Genomic DNA, 17,136 nt, shown 5'->3' on the forward strand with positions numbered 1-17,136 from the left:
CTCTCTTTCAGACAGTGCAGTGGGAAGCGTGAGGTGATTCCGTGGGAAAGGCTCTTGGCAGACTGGCAGCTTCCCGACTGCAAGAGCTGATATCATTTCTGGAGTCCTGAACTAGATTCCAAATGATCATCCGAAAAAGAAAACAATTGCTTTAACTTGCCCATCAGGCTATTATGATCCTTCTCATTGTCTTCAGAACAGGTCTAAAGCAGGTTATCATGATAAGAAAAGGTTTTGAGTGCAAAGACTATCTTCAATCTAGTCCACATGTTTAAGTTTATTTCTTTGATTTCCGTAAAACATAACTCCTCCCAACCAAAACAACAAACCTGTTGAAGGTTTTTAAATACCAAAATAGCAAAGCTTAAGAAACCAAATGGGTTTCATTGCTAAAGCTGGATTCCAGCCACATCACATCATCCAAAACTCTGAGATATGAGGATGTATGCCAGTTAAAAGGAACTTTAATATAGTTTAATGGGGTCATATAATGTTGCTAAAAAGAACATTATTTTGTGTATTTGGTGTAATGAAATGCGTTCATGCGGTTTAAGGTTAAAAAAAACACATTATTTTCCACATACTGTACATAATTTTTTCTCCTCAATGCCCCGCCTTTCTGAAACGCGTCAATTTTTACAAAGCTCATCGGTCTGAAAACCGAGGTGATTTCTAGTCGTGTCCTCTTTTGGAAGGCCAAAAAAAGTAGTTTTGCTTTCACAACGAAACACACAGCGGGCTAGAGTGAACGGAGGTCAGCAGGCTTGCGGCAACCCCATGTGACGACCCCGGGCTGAACTCCGCTTCATCCACGGTAAAAGCCGATCCGGCGATCCACAGCGCAAAGTTGATGTATTTCCTCAGCGACCAGCATGGATCAGCTCTAGGCATGACGAAGCGGATATCATCCTCTTTTGGAAGGCCAAACAAAGTAGTTTCGCTTTCACAACGACACACACAGCGTCTTAACGACATGGCAACAATACTACAGCGAGAATAAAAGTTATGCTTTCTTTGCGTGAACATTTGGGTGGCGTTATGCAAATCTTCCCACATTGTGACATAGACATGTGGGGGAGTGTTAGAACGAGCCATTTTAGGTAGGCGTGGTTGACTCTTAACTTTTATAAAGAATATCTCTTTGGATTTGAGACGTTAGTCTTTGCAACTTTATAGATCTTCTTTATGCACTAAGAGCTTATAACACTTCAAAGAGAAAGGAAAAATTTTAATCGCATCATATGACCCCTTTAATACATCATTTGATAATGTTTATTACCATAAGAAAAGCAAAAATCATGGTTACAATAAGACATTTACAAAAGAATTTAACAGATGTCAATCTTAATATTTTTGCTAAAGCACTCAAATCATCCATAAAAGGAGTTATTTCTAGTGATCGACCAATATTGATATTTTATAGCCGATATGATACCAATTATTTGCATGTTTATGTGCCCGATAACCGATATGCAGAACCGATATTTATTTACTGTTATAAAGTAAATAAATGACTGAGTGAAGTAAGTCCATACTTCACTTTGGTTTTTCCTCCTTTCAGTCATCTTAAAAAAAGTGTTGAAAATTAGCAGTCTTTCATGTTAAATTTAATCTTCACATTACAACAATAAAAAAAACATTTTATTTAAAGCATCAACAGCAACACTAATATTAACAATAAGCAAAATAAATGTAGAAGGTCTAATGTTTTCAAATGGAGAAAATAAACAAAGGAAAGGAGTCATATCAACTTCATTTTAAACTACAGTTTTAGTAGGTTTATAAGATGTTTAATGGGCTAAAGAGTGAAGAATAATTCACTGGATAATGTTAATTTACTGAATAATATTCTCTGGAATATTGAAATATAACAAACAAAACATCGTATTTTATTGCATTTCTCAACTGGCATGTTATATCAGTTTAAACAAAGAGATTCTTTCAGAAACAAAACAACGGAGTGTTATTATAAGTGAGCCAGTGAATCATTCACTCAACTGATTCATTCAAACAAACTGATTCACTCAAAAATACCTGTGTTTTTGTCAGCTCTGTACGAACTGGGGTTTTTGAAACTTGTCTGAAATGTCTGATACCCATAAAAGTGACTGACACAAAAGTAAATTACTCTTTCTTGCAATACCCCTCATAATCCAGAGTCAAATGTACTAAAACCATTGATGCAGTTTCAGAATGCACAAACTTAAAATATAATAATAAAAAACCCCTGAAAACCAGAAATCTGACTGACAGTTCCTTCAAGTTAAAGTTGTTTTTAAGCTCAATCTCCTGCTTCTGTGTCTGAAAGGATTGCGGAGAGACTCAGAAAGGCTAAAATAATGATATTAACAGACACAGCTGCAAAAACAGTGAGAAAACACTGAATAGCCTTTTGTTAAAATAGCCATTTGTTACCGCAGACTGCACAGACCAACAAACCCAAACCACCTGAATGCCACTGATCAGGCTACATAAGCGAAGGCTAAAAGATGACCATTTAAATCTGATTCCATACATGCACTGACTCAAAATTTTATCTCAACCATATCTAGGCCTTCTCACAACATGGGATGGGTGTGATCTCAAGATCCCCAGACACATAGGCAGGAGAAATACATAAACACACACTCAGAGGAAGCGGGCAGAGGCCAGCGCTCTACAGGATGTGGCCAGCTCCACCCCACATAGCATCTCCCAGAGCAATAACCAGACAAAATGAGGATCAAACAACGATTTATACATGTGCTGACAAATTACCAGACTCATATATCGGGCTGTTCTTGCATTTAAGTGCTTAGTGCACATCTTTCATTCAGTTTCATCAAGTTTCTTTTCCTCCAATGCCCTGTATCTGGCTCCAAATGCACCTTTTGATCTACTTAAAAGTTTCCTCCTACTCAGAATTTACCCTTTCTCTCTCTGTCTCCATTTCTTAGTTTCTGTGTCAAACACAAAGAGGTCTCTCTTTCAGACAGTGCAGTGGGAAGCGTGAGGTGATTCCGTGGGAAAGGCTCTTGGCAGACTGGCAGCTTCCCGACTGCAAGAGCTGATATCATTTCTGGAGTCCTGAACTAGATTCCAAATGATCATCCGAAAAAGAAAACAATTGCTTTAACTTGCCCATCAGGCTATTATGATCCTTCTCATTGTCTTCAGAACAGGTCTAAAGCAGGTTATCATGATAAGAAAAGGTTTTGAGTGCAAAGACTATCTTCAATCTAGTCCACATGTTTAAGTTTATTTCTTTGATTTCCGTAAAACATAACTCCTCCCAACCAAAACAACAAACCTGTTGAAGGTTTTTAAATACCAAAATAGCAAAGCTTAAGAAACCAAATGGGTTTCATTGCTAAAGCTGGATTCCAGCCACATCACATCATCCAAAACTCTGAGATATGAGGATGTATGCCAGTTAAAAGGAACTTTAATATAGTTTAATGGGGTCATATAATGTTGCTAAAAAGAACATTATTTTGTGTATTTGGTGTAATGAAATGCGTTCATGCGGTTTAAGGTTAAAAAAAACACATTATTTTCCACATACTGTACATAATTTTTTCTCCTCAATGCCCCGCCTTTCTGAAACGCGTCAATTTTTACAAAGCTCATCGGTCTGAAAACCGAGGTGATTTCTAGTCGTGTCCTCTTTTGGAAGGCCAAAAAAAGTAGTTTTGCTTTCACAACGAAACACACAGCGGGCTAGAGTGAACGGAGGGCAGCAGGCTTGCGGCACCCCCATGTGACGACCCCGGGCTGAACTCCGCTTCATCCACGGTAAAAGCCGATCCGGCGATCCACAGCGCAAAGTTGATGTATTTCCTCAGCGACCAGCATGGATCAGCTCTAGGCATGACGAAGCGGATATCATCCTCTTTTGGAAGGCCAAACAAAGTAGTTTCGCTTTCACAACGACACACACAGCGTCTTAACGACATGGCAACAATACTACAGCGAGAATAAAAGTTATGCTTTCTTTGCGTGAACATTTGGGTGGCGTTATGCAAATCTTCCCACATTGTGACATAGACATGTGGGGGAGTGTTAGAACGAGCCATTTTAGGTAGGCGTGGTTGACTCTTAACTTTTATAAAGAATATCTCTTTGGATTTGAGACGTTAGTCTTTGCAACTTTATAGATCTTCTTTATGCACTAAGAGCTTATAACACTTCAAAGAGAAAGGAAAAATTTTAATCGCATCATATGACCCCTTTAATACATCATTTGATAATGTTTATTACCATAAGAAAAGCAAAAATCATGGTTACAATAAGACATTTACAAAAGAATTTAACAGATGTCAATCTTAATATTTTTGCTAAAGCACTCAAATCATCCATAAAAGGAGTTATTTCTAGTGATCGACCAATATTGATATTTTATAGCCGATATGATACCAATTATTTGCATGTTTATGTGCCCGATAACCGATATGCAGAACCGATATTTATTTACTGTTATAAAGTAAATAAATGACTGAGTGAAGTAAGTCCATACTTCACTTTGGTTTTTCCTCCTTTCAGTCATCTTAAAAAAAGTGTTGAAAATTAGCAGTCTTTCATGTTAAATTTAATCTTCACATTACAACAATAAAAAAAACATTTTATTTAAAGCATCAACAGCAACACTAATATTAACAATAAGCAAAATAAATGTAGAAGGTCTAATGTTTTCAAATGGAGAAAATAAACAAAGGAAAGGAGTCATATCAACTTCATTTTAAACTACAGTTTTAGTAGGTTTATAAGATGTTTAATGGGCTAAAGAGTGAAGAATAATTCACTGGATAATGTTAATTTACTGAATAATATTCTCTGGAATATTGAAATATAACAAACAAAACATCGTATTTTATTGCATTTCTCAACTGGCATGTTATATCAGAATTACTAACAATGGTTTTGTCGTTCTAGATTATGAAATGCCTGCTGACAGCGCAGTTTATCTATGCATTTACACAGAACTATATTCAAACTGCGATCGCTCGTGGAGATAATAAATAATAGTGGGAAGCGTGAGGTGATTCCGTGGGAAAGGCTCTTGGCAGACTGGCAGCTTCCCGACTGCAAGAGCTGATATCATTTCTGGAGTCCTGAACTAGATTCCAAATGATCATCCGAAAAAGAAAACAATTGCTTTAACTTGCCCATCAGGCTATTATGATCCTTCTCATTGTCTTCAGAACAGGTCTAAAGCAGGTTATCATGATAAGAAAAGGTTTTGAGTGCAAAGACTATCTTCAATCTAGTCCACATGTTTAAGTTTATTTCTTTGATTTCCGTAAAACATAACTCCTCCCAACCAAAACAACAAACCTGTTGAAGGTTTTTAAATACCAAAATAGCAAAGCTTAAGAAACCAAATGGGTTTCATTGCTAAAGCTGGATTCCAGCCACATCACATCATCCAAAACTCTGAGATATGAGGATGTATGCCAGTTAAAAGGAACTTTAATATAGTTTAATGGGGTCATATAATGTTGCTAAAAAGAACATTATTTTGTGTATTTGGTGTAATGAAATGCGTTCATGCGGTTTAAGGTTAAAAAAAACACATTATTTTCCACATACTGTACATTATTGTTTCTCCTCTATGCCCCGCCTTTCTGAAACGGGTCGATTTTTACAAAGCTCATCAGTCTGAAAGGCTGAAAACCGAGGTGATTTCTAGTCGTGTCCTCTTTTGGAAGGCCAAAAAAAGTAGTTTTGCTTTCACAACGAAACACACAGCGGGCTAGAGTGAACGGAGGTCAGCAGGCTTGCGGCAACCCCATGTGACGACCCCGGGCTGAACTCCGCTTCATCCACGGTAAAAGCCGATCCGGCGATCCACAGCGCAAAGTTGATGTATTTCCTCAGCGACCAGCATGGATCAGCTCTAGGCATGACGAAGCGGATATCATCCTCTTTTGGAAGGCCAAACAAAGTAGTTTCGCTTTCACAACGACACACACAGCGTCTTAACGACATGGCAACAATACTACAGCGAGAATAAAAGTTATGCTTTCTTTGCGTGAACATTTGGGTGGCGTTATGCAAATCTTCCCACATTGTGACATAGACATGTGGGGGAGTGTTAGAACGAGCCATTTTAGGTAGGCGTGGTTGACTCTTAACTTTTATAAAGAATATCTCTTTGGATTTGAGACGTTAGTCTTTGCAACTTTATAGATCTTCTTTATGCACTAAGAGCTTATAACACTTCAAAGAGAAAGGAAAAATTTTAATCGCATCATATGACCCCTTTAATACATCATTTGATAATGTTTATTACCATAAGAAAAGCAAAAATCATGGTTACAATAAGACATTTACAAAAGAATTTAACAGATGTCAATCTTAATATTTTTGCTAAAGCACTCAAATCATCCATAAAAGGAGTTATTTCTAGTGATCGACCAATATTGATATTTTATAGCCGATATGATACCAATTATTTGCATGTTTATGTGCCCGATAACCGATATGCAGAACCGATATTTATTTACTGTTATAAAGTAAATAAATGACTGAGTGAAGTAAGTCCATACTTCACTTTGGTTTTTCCTCCTTTCAGTCATCTTAAAAAAAGTGTTGAAAATTAGCAGTCTTTCATGTTAAATTTAATCTTCACATTACAACAATAAAAAAAACATTTTATTTAAAGCATCAACAGCAACACTAATATTAACAATAAGCAAAATAAATGTAGAAGGTCTAATGTTTTCAAATGGAGAAAATAAACAAAGGAAAGGAGTCATATCAACTTCATTTTAAACTACAGTTTTAGTAGGTTTATAAGATGTTTAATGGGCTAAAGAGTGAAGAATAATTCACTGGATAATGTTAATTTACTGAATAATATTCTCTGGAATATTGAAATATAACAAACAAAACATCGTATTTTATTGCATTTCTCAACTGGCATGTTATATCATAATTACTAATAATGGTTTTGTCGTTCTAGATTATGAAATGCTTGCTGACAGTGCAGTTTATGCATTTACACAGAACTATACTCAAACTGCGATCGCTCGTGGAGATAATAAATAATTAATTTCTATAGAGTTGTATAATAATGGTTATATAGTAAATGTTAATACAATTTACATGCTGTGGCCGTGCTGGAGCATTTCCTGAGCATCAACCCAGTGAGTGAACAGCAATATGAAAGTGGCTTCACGAGACTAATGATGAGCATAGATGTATGTTAAGTAAAGTTTACCAACTACAGTAAATCAAGTACCCGTGCACGCCGTTGTTGTTGTCTTGTTTCCCCTCAGATGCGCTGCAATGATGATCCTGCGCGCAATTCTCAAAACATCCACAAGATGGCGGCGTTTATCGGTGAATCCGATATTACAAAACCGATATCTGATTATTGTAAAATGCTTAAATATCGGGAAAAATATCGGTAAATCGATATATCGGTCGATCTTTAGTTATTTCAGCTATAAAGTTGTAATATCTGTGGGTGTTGCCAGTATATCAACTGAGACATGATGTTATGTGCATGCCATCAGATAAAGATGTAGCAGAAAGCTGTTAGATGATTAGATTGATTAGATTGTCTCTGGCTGGTTTTATGGTCAGAAATGTGTAGGTAAATATGCTTTTTAAGGGGTAAGTCCAAATAATTTTCTGTGGTAATTGACATTATGCCACAAAAGTTGTTGGTTTAGCTTAACTTAGCTTAATGATATTTCATTCATAAGTTATGCTATGTCCTTGGAAGAGGACACCGGGACTCAATTTAAAAAATAAAATAAAAAGACATGAATGAACATGCATAGGCAAAAACAATTGATTTTTTTTTTTAAATCACCAATACATTTTTAGTTTTCAGGATTTTTTTTAACCAAACTTTGTATAAAGATAATGATTTGATATACCATTTTTCTTTATGCAAAATGTGTGTAAAATGGCCATAAACAGCTTTTCTCATTATATATAATGTATCTATAAACTAAATCTAATTGGCAGATTAATGTGTTTTTGGGGCAACATGTAATGAAAAAAGAAGTGTAATAATGGGAGTAATAATTTAAATATAATATAATAATTTTCATAATAATATATAATATGTCATAGGAATATTTAAATATAATTTCTTTCCCTATTAATTTGTTGTGTCTCCCAATATCAATAAACATGCTTTTAGTCCTGGTGTCCTCATATGAGGACATGTATGAAATCAATGTCCTGTTTCGTAACAGAAAGTCATATTTTGATTTGAAACCCCATAACATTTTCCTGAGATGTGGATTTATGAGACACAGTTTAAAAATGAGTCAGATTTAAATAACTACAAAATATCATATTTCCATAAGAGTGTCACTAAATTACTATCAAACATTTTTGAAGACCAAAGAGAGGGGGTGGTCATGGTGAAACATCCAAACATTTAGTATCTCTGAAAAGCCCTGAATATGCCCTGTACAGGACATCCAGACTTAAAACGGTGGCATGTATAGTCTCAGAGAAATTCACTAAAATGAATTGAGGATGCAGGGTCTCAGGAGGTTAAGAGAAGGTCTGCATGTGCTGAATACAGTCTCACTTCAGTGAGGAAGACAGATAAACCATTAGATCTTGTTCAAATAAATCACACTTAAGAAGCAGACACGTGAAGCCGGCCTCCCTTATCTAATCTGTGCAGTTTCCTTTACAGGCAAAAATGGGTAAGACTGGAATGCGAGTGAGTTTTGTTTTTGGTTGTTTTGTGATGGGAAGCTATAGTCAGCAAGCATTATCTGCTTCAAAACAGCCCTTACTCCCAATGGGTTTCAGTGTTTTAAATATTTGAGGTTTGCTCTGTGTTTGAACCTCCAATTGGCTCAGAAAATGTAAACAAGGCAAAAAATATTCAATGTGGACAGGAGTTTGGAGTTGGTAGGATTATGCTCATCAAGGCTGCATATATGCTGAAAACAGTTACTGCTTAATATTTTTGTGACAAAAAACTTTTTTTTTTCAGAAAATTTTGTAACATTATAAATGGCTTTACTGTCATGTTTGATAAATCTAATGAATCCTTGCTGAATAAAAGTATGATTTTTTTTTTCTAAAACAACAAACTTTTGAATGGCAGTGTATAAGGAAATAGAAAGTGAATAGTACACACCTGAAAGGAAACAACAAGCAAGGAAGTTAAGAATGTATGTTTGACAACTAAACATCACTCTGTGTGGGTCTTTGGCTTGTTTTTCAATTCTGCGGTTCAACTAAATCTGATATCTCATTACCTCATTATATCTCTCACTTTGCATTCAATGCTCTGATCAGCTGACCATAAAAGACCACATTTCATTTCAAAATGGTTTAATCATGTACCCACTAGGGATGCGCCGATCCGATATTCATATCGGGTATCGGCTCCGATAGTGCCATTTTTCTCGGATCGGGTATCGGGCAGAGAGGGCCGATCCAAATCCAAGATTTTTTTTTCTTTTTTTCGATTGTGCAAATTATTCTGTGTTACTTCTGAAGCCATAGGATAGCTTAATGTGAGCTACATATGAATATTTAAGTCCTTACATTAAAGTTCACACAAACTCTTTTCTCCGCTGTGGCTGTCAGTCATTCGGTCAGCCTTTAAACCCTGGTCGCGTTCGGTTACAGCAGTCAGCTCGGTAAAGCTCTCGCCAAGATCATTCTGTGTTCCCATTATACGTGATTTGTAAATACATGTCTATGATTTTTCCTTTGGAATTCTTCAGCTTTTAAGAACTGCCGGGTTTTCCTGTAGTAGACGGAACTAATGCGCAAACGACAACCTCATTGGCTGGTGCTCACCTAGTATCGTCCCTGTTTTTAATTCAGCAAATCAGTTCGAGCAAACGCACACAACCTGATTAACATTCATGAATCCAGTAGCTCATTAATCCTTAGTGCGTTTTTATAATGTTCTTATTAGTAGAATTCGTATAATAATAATAATATCTTATCAGTGTTATTGTTCCTTTTTTTTTTTTTTAGAGGAACACTGAATGACCAAAAAAAGCACCAGCACCAGTCCTAAGTTCATGGTTACCAAGTTTTAATTCTAATTACTAAACTTCTATTATTAAATAATACTTGCTTATCATATTATAATGCTTGACTGTGTTACCATATTTAGCACTTTTATTTGTTCCCCACAAAATGTTGTTTTTCACTAAATGTTTGGATTTCTAAAATTATTGTGCACTGATTTTTCTAGAATAACTTTTGCTGCTGAATTATCCACTAACCTAGTTTATGATTCATTTTTGTCATAGATGATTATAAATATACATAGGCCTATATTTTTCATATTTGTTTATTTTATTTTTCTTTATAATGAAGTAGTCTATATCTAGTAGATTGTGAAAGAATGATTATCAGTTCCACACACAGAGATATATAAATTCTATATTTATTTAAATGAGGGAAAAAAAATTCACTGGTATCGGAATCGGTATCGGCCAATACTGAACCCTAGGTATCGGTATCGGAAGCGAAAAAGGCGGATCGGAGCATCCCTAGTACCCACCACATTCACTGAAATCAGTGTAACAACTCTCAATTCTGTCAGCAGACACTACAATTATGATGACAAATTCCAGTATGCAGAATTGCCATACTGAAGACACCTCAGTCACGGCTGACACCTCAGCATTTGAGTAGCGCTCAGTGGTCACAGTTCCGGCTTAAATAAAGTAAATATGAATAGAGTAATGAAATGGATCAAAACATTCTCTTCCAAACTAATCCAATGCCAGTCACTGTACACTACTCTGAAATTCTTGTCAAGTGACGCATGTTCTGGGCAAAATCAGTTAAGTTACTTCACTTTACCGGAGACTAATCCTCTTAACAGGCCACCAACAAATATTGGTGGGGAAGAAATGAAAAATCTGGTGGGATGATTTAAAAAAAATAAAAAATAATAATAATAAAAAAGTTAGTAATGAATGCAATCAATTTGTCTGACAGCAATAAAAGAACTGATGCATAAAGCACAAGTGGTGGATAATTCAGCACACACACTATATCATAGGGCCTTTCCATTGACTTCTATTGTTTTTATACAGGCGTATAGATTTTTCTATCCCACAAAAAATCACATCAACATTACATCTTTAAGCTATTTTCCTCATAGGGGCTGTTAACTGCTCCTCCAAATGTTGATCCGTTTTACTGTCCAGAGACATTTGGTCCTCACAGGAAAACCAGACACACACACACACACTTGTTTTAAGGGGATACCAAAATTTGGCAAAAATATTACAACCTGTTCTGATGTAATTAACTCCTCAAAAACGTCTCTCAAATCATTGTATACTGGTTATGAGAACAATACACTGAAGCTACTAGCTTGACCCCTAAACTAAGTTTACTTCCCTCTTTTTTAGAGTTCACAAAGGAGCATATAGGAGGAAGTGCATGCAGTTTTCCAAAGCAAATATGTGACCCTGGACCACAAACCCAGTCATAAGTAGCACATTTGTAGCAATAGCCAAAAATGGGTCAAAATTATCGATTTTTCTTTTATGCCAAAAATCATTAGGATATTAAGTAAAGATCATGTTCCATGAAGATATTTTGTAAATTTCCAACCATAAATATATCAAACATGTACTATAATTAGTAATATGCATTGCTAAGGACTTCATTTGGAAAACTTTAAAGGCGATTTTCTCAATATTTAGATTTTTTTTGCACCCTCAGATTCCAGATTTTTAAATAGTTGTATATCGGCCAAATATTGTCCTAACAAACCATACATCAATGGAAAGCTTATTTATTCAGCTTTCAGATGATGTCTAAATTTAAAAAAAATGGACCCTTATCACAAATGATATAATCTTTCACATGAAGTTTTGCATCAAAACCTTCAAATAAAAAGCAGATTATTCTAAAAATACAAAAACACACTGTTCAGCTGTACTAAGGTTTTTTTTTTCTTGGGTACATAATTACCATCTATACCATTCACATAAACACTAACCCTATGCTCATGACAGAATTTTGACACCGATAAAGTCTAGACATATAGCTCAGTTTTTTTTCCAAGATCTTGACAAATTGGACTTTCCAAGAGACCATTCTTAAAACTTTACAACAATGATGACATTCAACAACATATCACGTTACATTTATGTTTCCAATAGCACATTTTTAACCACAGTAACCTGAATAATACCTGCTGGCAACAAAAATTGTCCACAAATTGCAAGTGATAGCTACTAAACAGAAGTCACCAAAGTATCAAACTATCCTTACCAGTGTTAACCCAACATTTTTAAAACATTACTAGCACAGGTAATTAAGTGTTAATAAAATATAACTACTAAAATAAACAAAAACGTATAATATATGCTCCAAGCTGTTGTAACCACCGATTTAAGAACTTTTATTTTAACAAGTAACCTAACACACACAAACGCTTTAAATGTACTTAAGACTAAGCTGAGATCGAAAACCAAAACACACGCAGCAGACTTACGCTAATAAACAGTGCGTGGGACTCACCTCGACGGGTCGAAACCAAAACACCCGTTAAGCATTTATAAGACCTGGATGATGTTTCTCCAAAGGCTCAGTTGCTGTTAACAGTTTTAGATGTTCCTACATGACCGAGTCGAGGTTGTTTCCTTGTACTTCGCACGAAAGACTCATAGCTGTGTTAAAGCATGCGACCTCTCCCGGCAAAACAAACTCCAGGAGAACAAAAGTTGATGTGCACGTGTCATGTTCACGTCACGTGTTCCAGCTGGGAAGGTCTCTGGAAGGGAAAAGAAAAGCCTTTGTTATACCCACCAACCACTGATGTTACTCCGAGAGGAACATGAAAGAACCGGAAAACTGAGGACCGAGGCTGCACAAAACGAAACAATTAAGGAAACGACCTGGTGGGCTAAATATCTCTAAAGTTTCAATATTTCAATCCCTCGAATGACTTATTAAAGCAAAGAAACCAAAGCAAAAACGATTAAAATAACACTTGTTTTGATTATATTACAAATATTCGGTTAACTGTCATTGCTAATCAAGATGTAATTTTGTCAAATTATGCAAAAGTTGTTATAGGCCTGAGATATGATGGAAATTACACTACAAATTACAAATAGGCTATGACAAACTCCCATGGTGCATGTATATGCACTCTTGGACATTGGTGGTTTACACATTAAACACTATAGTGAGTATATATATCCTATTTATTTTTGCATTTATATATTTCCATGGAGAACATGGACATGGATTCCAAAGCTGAAGATTTTGTTAAATCATCTTGTACTTTTGTAACGAAGTAAATTTCAAGTAAATGTGTCACAAAAATGGAAACTATATATACTATATGTCTATAAACATAAAACACTCAAATAACACAAATGAAAAAGTCCACCACAGAAAAAGTTCATGGATAAATTGTTTGTTTTTAATGTGTTTTTATACAGTATGTCAGGAAGCAAGAGTTCTTAGAAAACTGTTCACATTGCCAAAGATGCCACCGAGTAAGTGCATTTAACTACGTTATTGAGCCAAGTCATTCATTTACATTTAAGAAATGTCATTTTCTTCTACAGCAATCTCAAAATTGTCTGTGTTGTAACACTTATTAACTGTTTAATGTTTGAAATTGAAAGTCTGATGTCCATTTATTGTCAAACATAATGACATTAAAATACACAAAACATTCTTAATTTCCAGCTTGCAAAATGTATTGCAAAATTTAAAAATTGAAATGCATTGCCATCAGCGTTTAAATCAAAACATATTACAACATAATTAAAATAAAATTGCAGGGGCAAAATAATCATTATAACAGAATTATTTACATTTGCCCATTACTTTTTTAAAGATTAATGCTGTCATTTTAAAATCGGCAAATTATTCCCATAAGAACAGTGTATTTTAACTTAAAGAAAGCAAAGCAAATATTATAGCAGAAAGAATGTAATATGAAAAAAAAGAAAGAAATTGAAAGCCAATCTTTCACACTCTCTTCATTCAAGGATTTCACTTTACTTGTCTTTGGATACAACACTTAGTGTAATTATATTGTCACCTGAATCTCACCAGAATCCAGCTGGTTATGGTTAAGCTGGTTATGATCTTCCACAGTACTGTCATATTTGGGACAGATGAACTCAACAGGTTTCCAATGCGGTCTTCGTCCACTTCCTCTTTGTCGGAAAGGGGCAAACCGCAACCATTTCTTCACTACATCAGCAAACTGATGGTGTGTGGCCTCCTTTCCTACAGGTGTCCTCTTCAAGGCACCTGCAGAGAACAGAGTTAAAACAATCTTTCACATGAGGATCCTAAAAATATTGTCCTTTAAAGTCATAGTGGCCTGAAGTGAGACCCTTGAGCAAGGCACCAAACCCCCAACTGCTCCCTGGGCGCGCAGCAAAAATGGCTACCCACTGCTCCGGGTGTGTGTTCACTACACTTCACATACTTGGCTACACATCACTTACTTCACTTCATTTCACTAAAGTCAGTGATAAACCTAAAGATGCATTTGCACTGAAACATGATTTTAATGACTGCTTACGAAATAAAACACCCTGCAGTCTGGTGTTTCTGAAGCTCCTTTTCTGTCCTCTGCCAACCCAGTTGAGCTCTGAGCCCACACTGAAAGAGAGAACAGCGTGCATAAGACGCCGGACCGCATCATCTACCGTAGCTCCGCCCATCCGTGAGAGGTGTGACACCTATGAAATAAAAATCAAAATATGAAGAAATATTCAGTACAGGTAAAGAAGGGAACAGTGTTACTAGAAAAGACTTTTAGAAAGCAGTAAAATACTAGAAACACAAGCAAACAATATTGTTCTAAACTGTTCTGAACTATTATTTATAACTACCTCCATAAAATGTAAACTTCCTGTCCTGATTGAGGTTTACAAACTAACTTAACCTATTATTACATGCACTGCAGTAATTGTAGATTGTGGAGTAGATTCACAGTAATACGTTTTTACCATTCTCTTCTGAGCTTCAGCATCCTCTAAATGCTGCTCCGTTTCATCGAGCTGTTCCATTGTTCGCAGTGGCAGATCTATGTCAAGCGGCTTGTCTTCCTCCTCACACACCTGTCCATGAATCCTGGCCTGCAGGTCTTTCAGAACTTCCCACTGCCTCTGTTGCTCCTCCTTGATCTCAATAAGGAGCGATATGATTTGTCTATGGGCTGCTGCCTCTGTAGTTGTAAAAAATATCAAATTTAGAGAAGACTTACAGAAGACTAAAGGAATAGTTCACCCAAAAATGAAAAATTGCTTTAAATGTACTCCGCCTCAGGCCATACATAACATAGAAGTTTGTTGTGATGTTTTTATCAGCTGGATGAACTCTCATTCTGACGGCACCCATTCACTGCAGATCCATTTGTGAGCAAGTGATGTAATATTACATTTCTCCAAATCTGTTCCAATAAAGAAACAAACTGTACTGTGAGTACTTAGCAAATTTTCATTTTTGGGTGAATTATTCCTTTAAAATTAAGCACTGATATCAAATCTGCTGCTTCAGTTTCATTTGGGGAAAACAATGCTGCCAATAATCAGAATCAGAAGAGTCAGAATGAGTTTTTATTGCCAGGTATGTTTACACATACGAGGAATTAGTTTTCATGACAGAAGCTCCACAGTGTAACAGAATGACAGTGACAGAACAAAAACACAGATAATAAAAAATAGAAAAATAGAACAAGTAACTAAGGAATAAAAAATATACAAATCGACAATTGTATGTACAGGTATATAACAATATATACGTTAATACGTTAATAATAACGATGGTGGTGGCTTGTTTCCTAAATAACATTGCTGATAATTGTCAAAGGGTTTTATTAATATAGATTCTTTTTAACAGTAGGTGCATTTATCATATTTTCAGTCCTGAGTTGTTTAGCACATCAACACGTTTAAAAAAAACTATTAACGTTAGCGATTTTTTTATTTGTATGTTTAATAAAATGATACCTAATCAACTAACTATCAACTAATACCAACTTCATCATAAAACTTAGTCTCAATTCAGAAACACGTTTTTTTAACCTGACAAAGTGTCATAATGATAGAAGGGAAGGTATGTATAAGTCCGTTTCAAGGGAAACGTGATCATTTTTCATCTTTTCACTTTACAGTAACGTTACCTGATGATGATGATGATGAAGACGCGTCCTCGCGCATCAACTTTCTCGCCACTCCTGCAGGATTGAAGGACTGTGAATCTGCGCTGAGATTCCCCTCGGCCCGCCCCGGGACGTCTTCTGCGCTTCTGCTCAGGTCTCCTGGCATAGAGTCCTCTTCAGACACCGCTGAGCGTCTCTGTGCCATGTCTGCCATGTGTTTACTTACTAAACCCTCCGCCCGGCGGTTTATGGCCCAGTTCACACGACTGACACTGTTTGCGTCCATTTATGTGGATGTATTTCTTCACTTACAAACAGCACTTTATGCGAAATTAAACCCTTTAACACGCATCTCTTGATAAACACTGCGATATGTGCGAGAAATATGCGGAAATGGTTATCAAGCTGTCCCCAGCCAGCGCACGTGTCACGTTACACAAACGTCATAGCAACGTTGGCAGAACGTTGGGGATTTTGAATGAACTACAATCCCCACAAGCCCAGCGGCCCGGTGACGTCACCCATTGCTTACAAGAGCGCAGCTACATTTACTTAAATCTCATTTTTGACAGAAGTACATCTTTGTAAATAATAAACCATAAAAGAGTATAATTTTGTACGACTATTAATGCTGATTACTCTTATTATAATAAATTTATCATTTTCGTTTTTTGTGTTATTTGTGAAATATGGAAACGCTGTAATAGTTGTAAATTAACCATGTAAATATGACTAAAAATAAACACATTTATTATTTTGTTATTCAGTTGTAAAGTTAAATAATAAAGCATTTAAACTGCAGTAGATTAAGTTAGAATTAGTTTAAATATGCATTCTAAACTAAAGGAAAGCTCTTTCTTTCTTTTACACACTCACTGAGATCCATGTTTTCATTTCAATGTCAGTGTGATCACAAATACAGTGAAACATGCAATCACAGACTGTGGAGGACACTCAAAGTGATTCTCACTATTTTAAAGCCTGGCGAAACATACTGAAGGATCTAAGGATTCATTGTAGTGTGTTTTATTTTATTTCTTTAATATTTA

The 17,136-nt window shown here is 35.8% G+C and overlaps 2 protein-coding genes across 3 annotated transcripts in view; both read right to left on the minus strand.

Annotated features, from left to right (window-relative positions):
- LOC107585336 (ras and Rab interactor 2-like) overlaps positions 1-12,538 on the minus strand; it is a 49,712-nt gene extending 37,174 nt beyond the window's left edge. Inside the window, exon 1 of the mRNA XM_016272336.1 lies at positions 12,472-12,538. The gene's annotated coding sequence lies outside the window, so the exon portion shown is untranslated. The remainder of the gene's footprint in view (positions 1-12,471) is intronic.
- A 113-nt stretch (positions 12,539-12,651) lies between these two features.
- LOC107585337 (uncharacterized) lies at positions 12,652-16,595 on the minus strand. Of its 2 annotated transcripts, XM_016272338.1 has the most exons (5): positions 16,109-16,595; positions 14,934-15,151; positions 14,504-14,663; positions 14,012-14,226; positions 12,652-12,724 (listed from the first exon to the last, which is right to left on the minus strand). In XM_016272338.1, exons 1-5 carry the CDS (start codon positions 16,371-16,373, stop codon positions 12,695-12,697), a joined length of 888 nt encoding a protein of 295 aa, XP_016127824.1. In that variant the 5' UTR covers positions 16,374-16,595; the 3' UTR covers positions 12,652-12,694. The 2 variants fall into 2 exon arrangements, with proteins under 2 accessions (XP_016127824.1, XP_016127825.1); XM_016272339.1 differs by lacking the exon at positions 12,652-12,724 and having other exon boundaries at positions 13,805-14,226.
- Positions 16,596-17,136: the final 541 nt, after the last annotated feature.

This window comes from Sinocyclocheilus grahami, unplaced genomic scaffold, assembly GCF_001515645.1.
Source record: "Sinocyclocheilus grahami isolate Dianchi unplaced genomic scaffold, SAMN03320097.WGS_v1.1 scaffold69.1, whole genome shotgun sequence".
Lineage (NCBI taxonomy): Eukaryota > Metazoa > Chordata > Actinopteri > Cypriniformes > Cyprinidae > Sinocyclocheilus > Sinocyclocheilus grahami.

Excerpts from the sequence above, each read along its gene's own strand:
- LOC107585337 (XM_016272338.1), bottom strand. The coding sequence starts at position 16,373 with ATGGACGCAAACAGTGTCAGTCGTGTGAACTGGGCCATAAACCGCCGG. Across the intron at positions 15,152-16,108 it reads TTCATCATCATCATCATCAG|AGGCAGCAGCCCATAGACAA; the intron begins GTAACGTTACTG and ends TTACAACTACAG. Across the intron at positions 14,664-14,933 it reads CTGAAGCTCAGAAGAGAATG|GTGTCACACCTCTCACGGAT; the intron begins GTAAAAACGTAT and ends TTTATTTCATAG.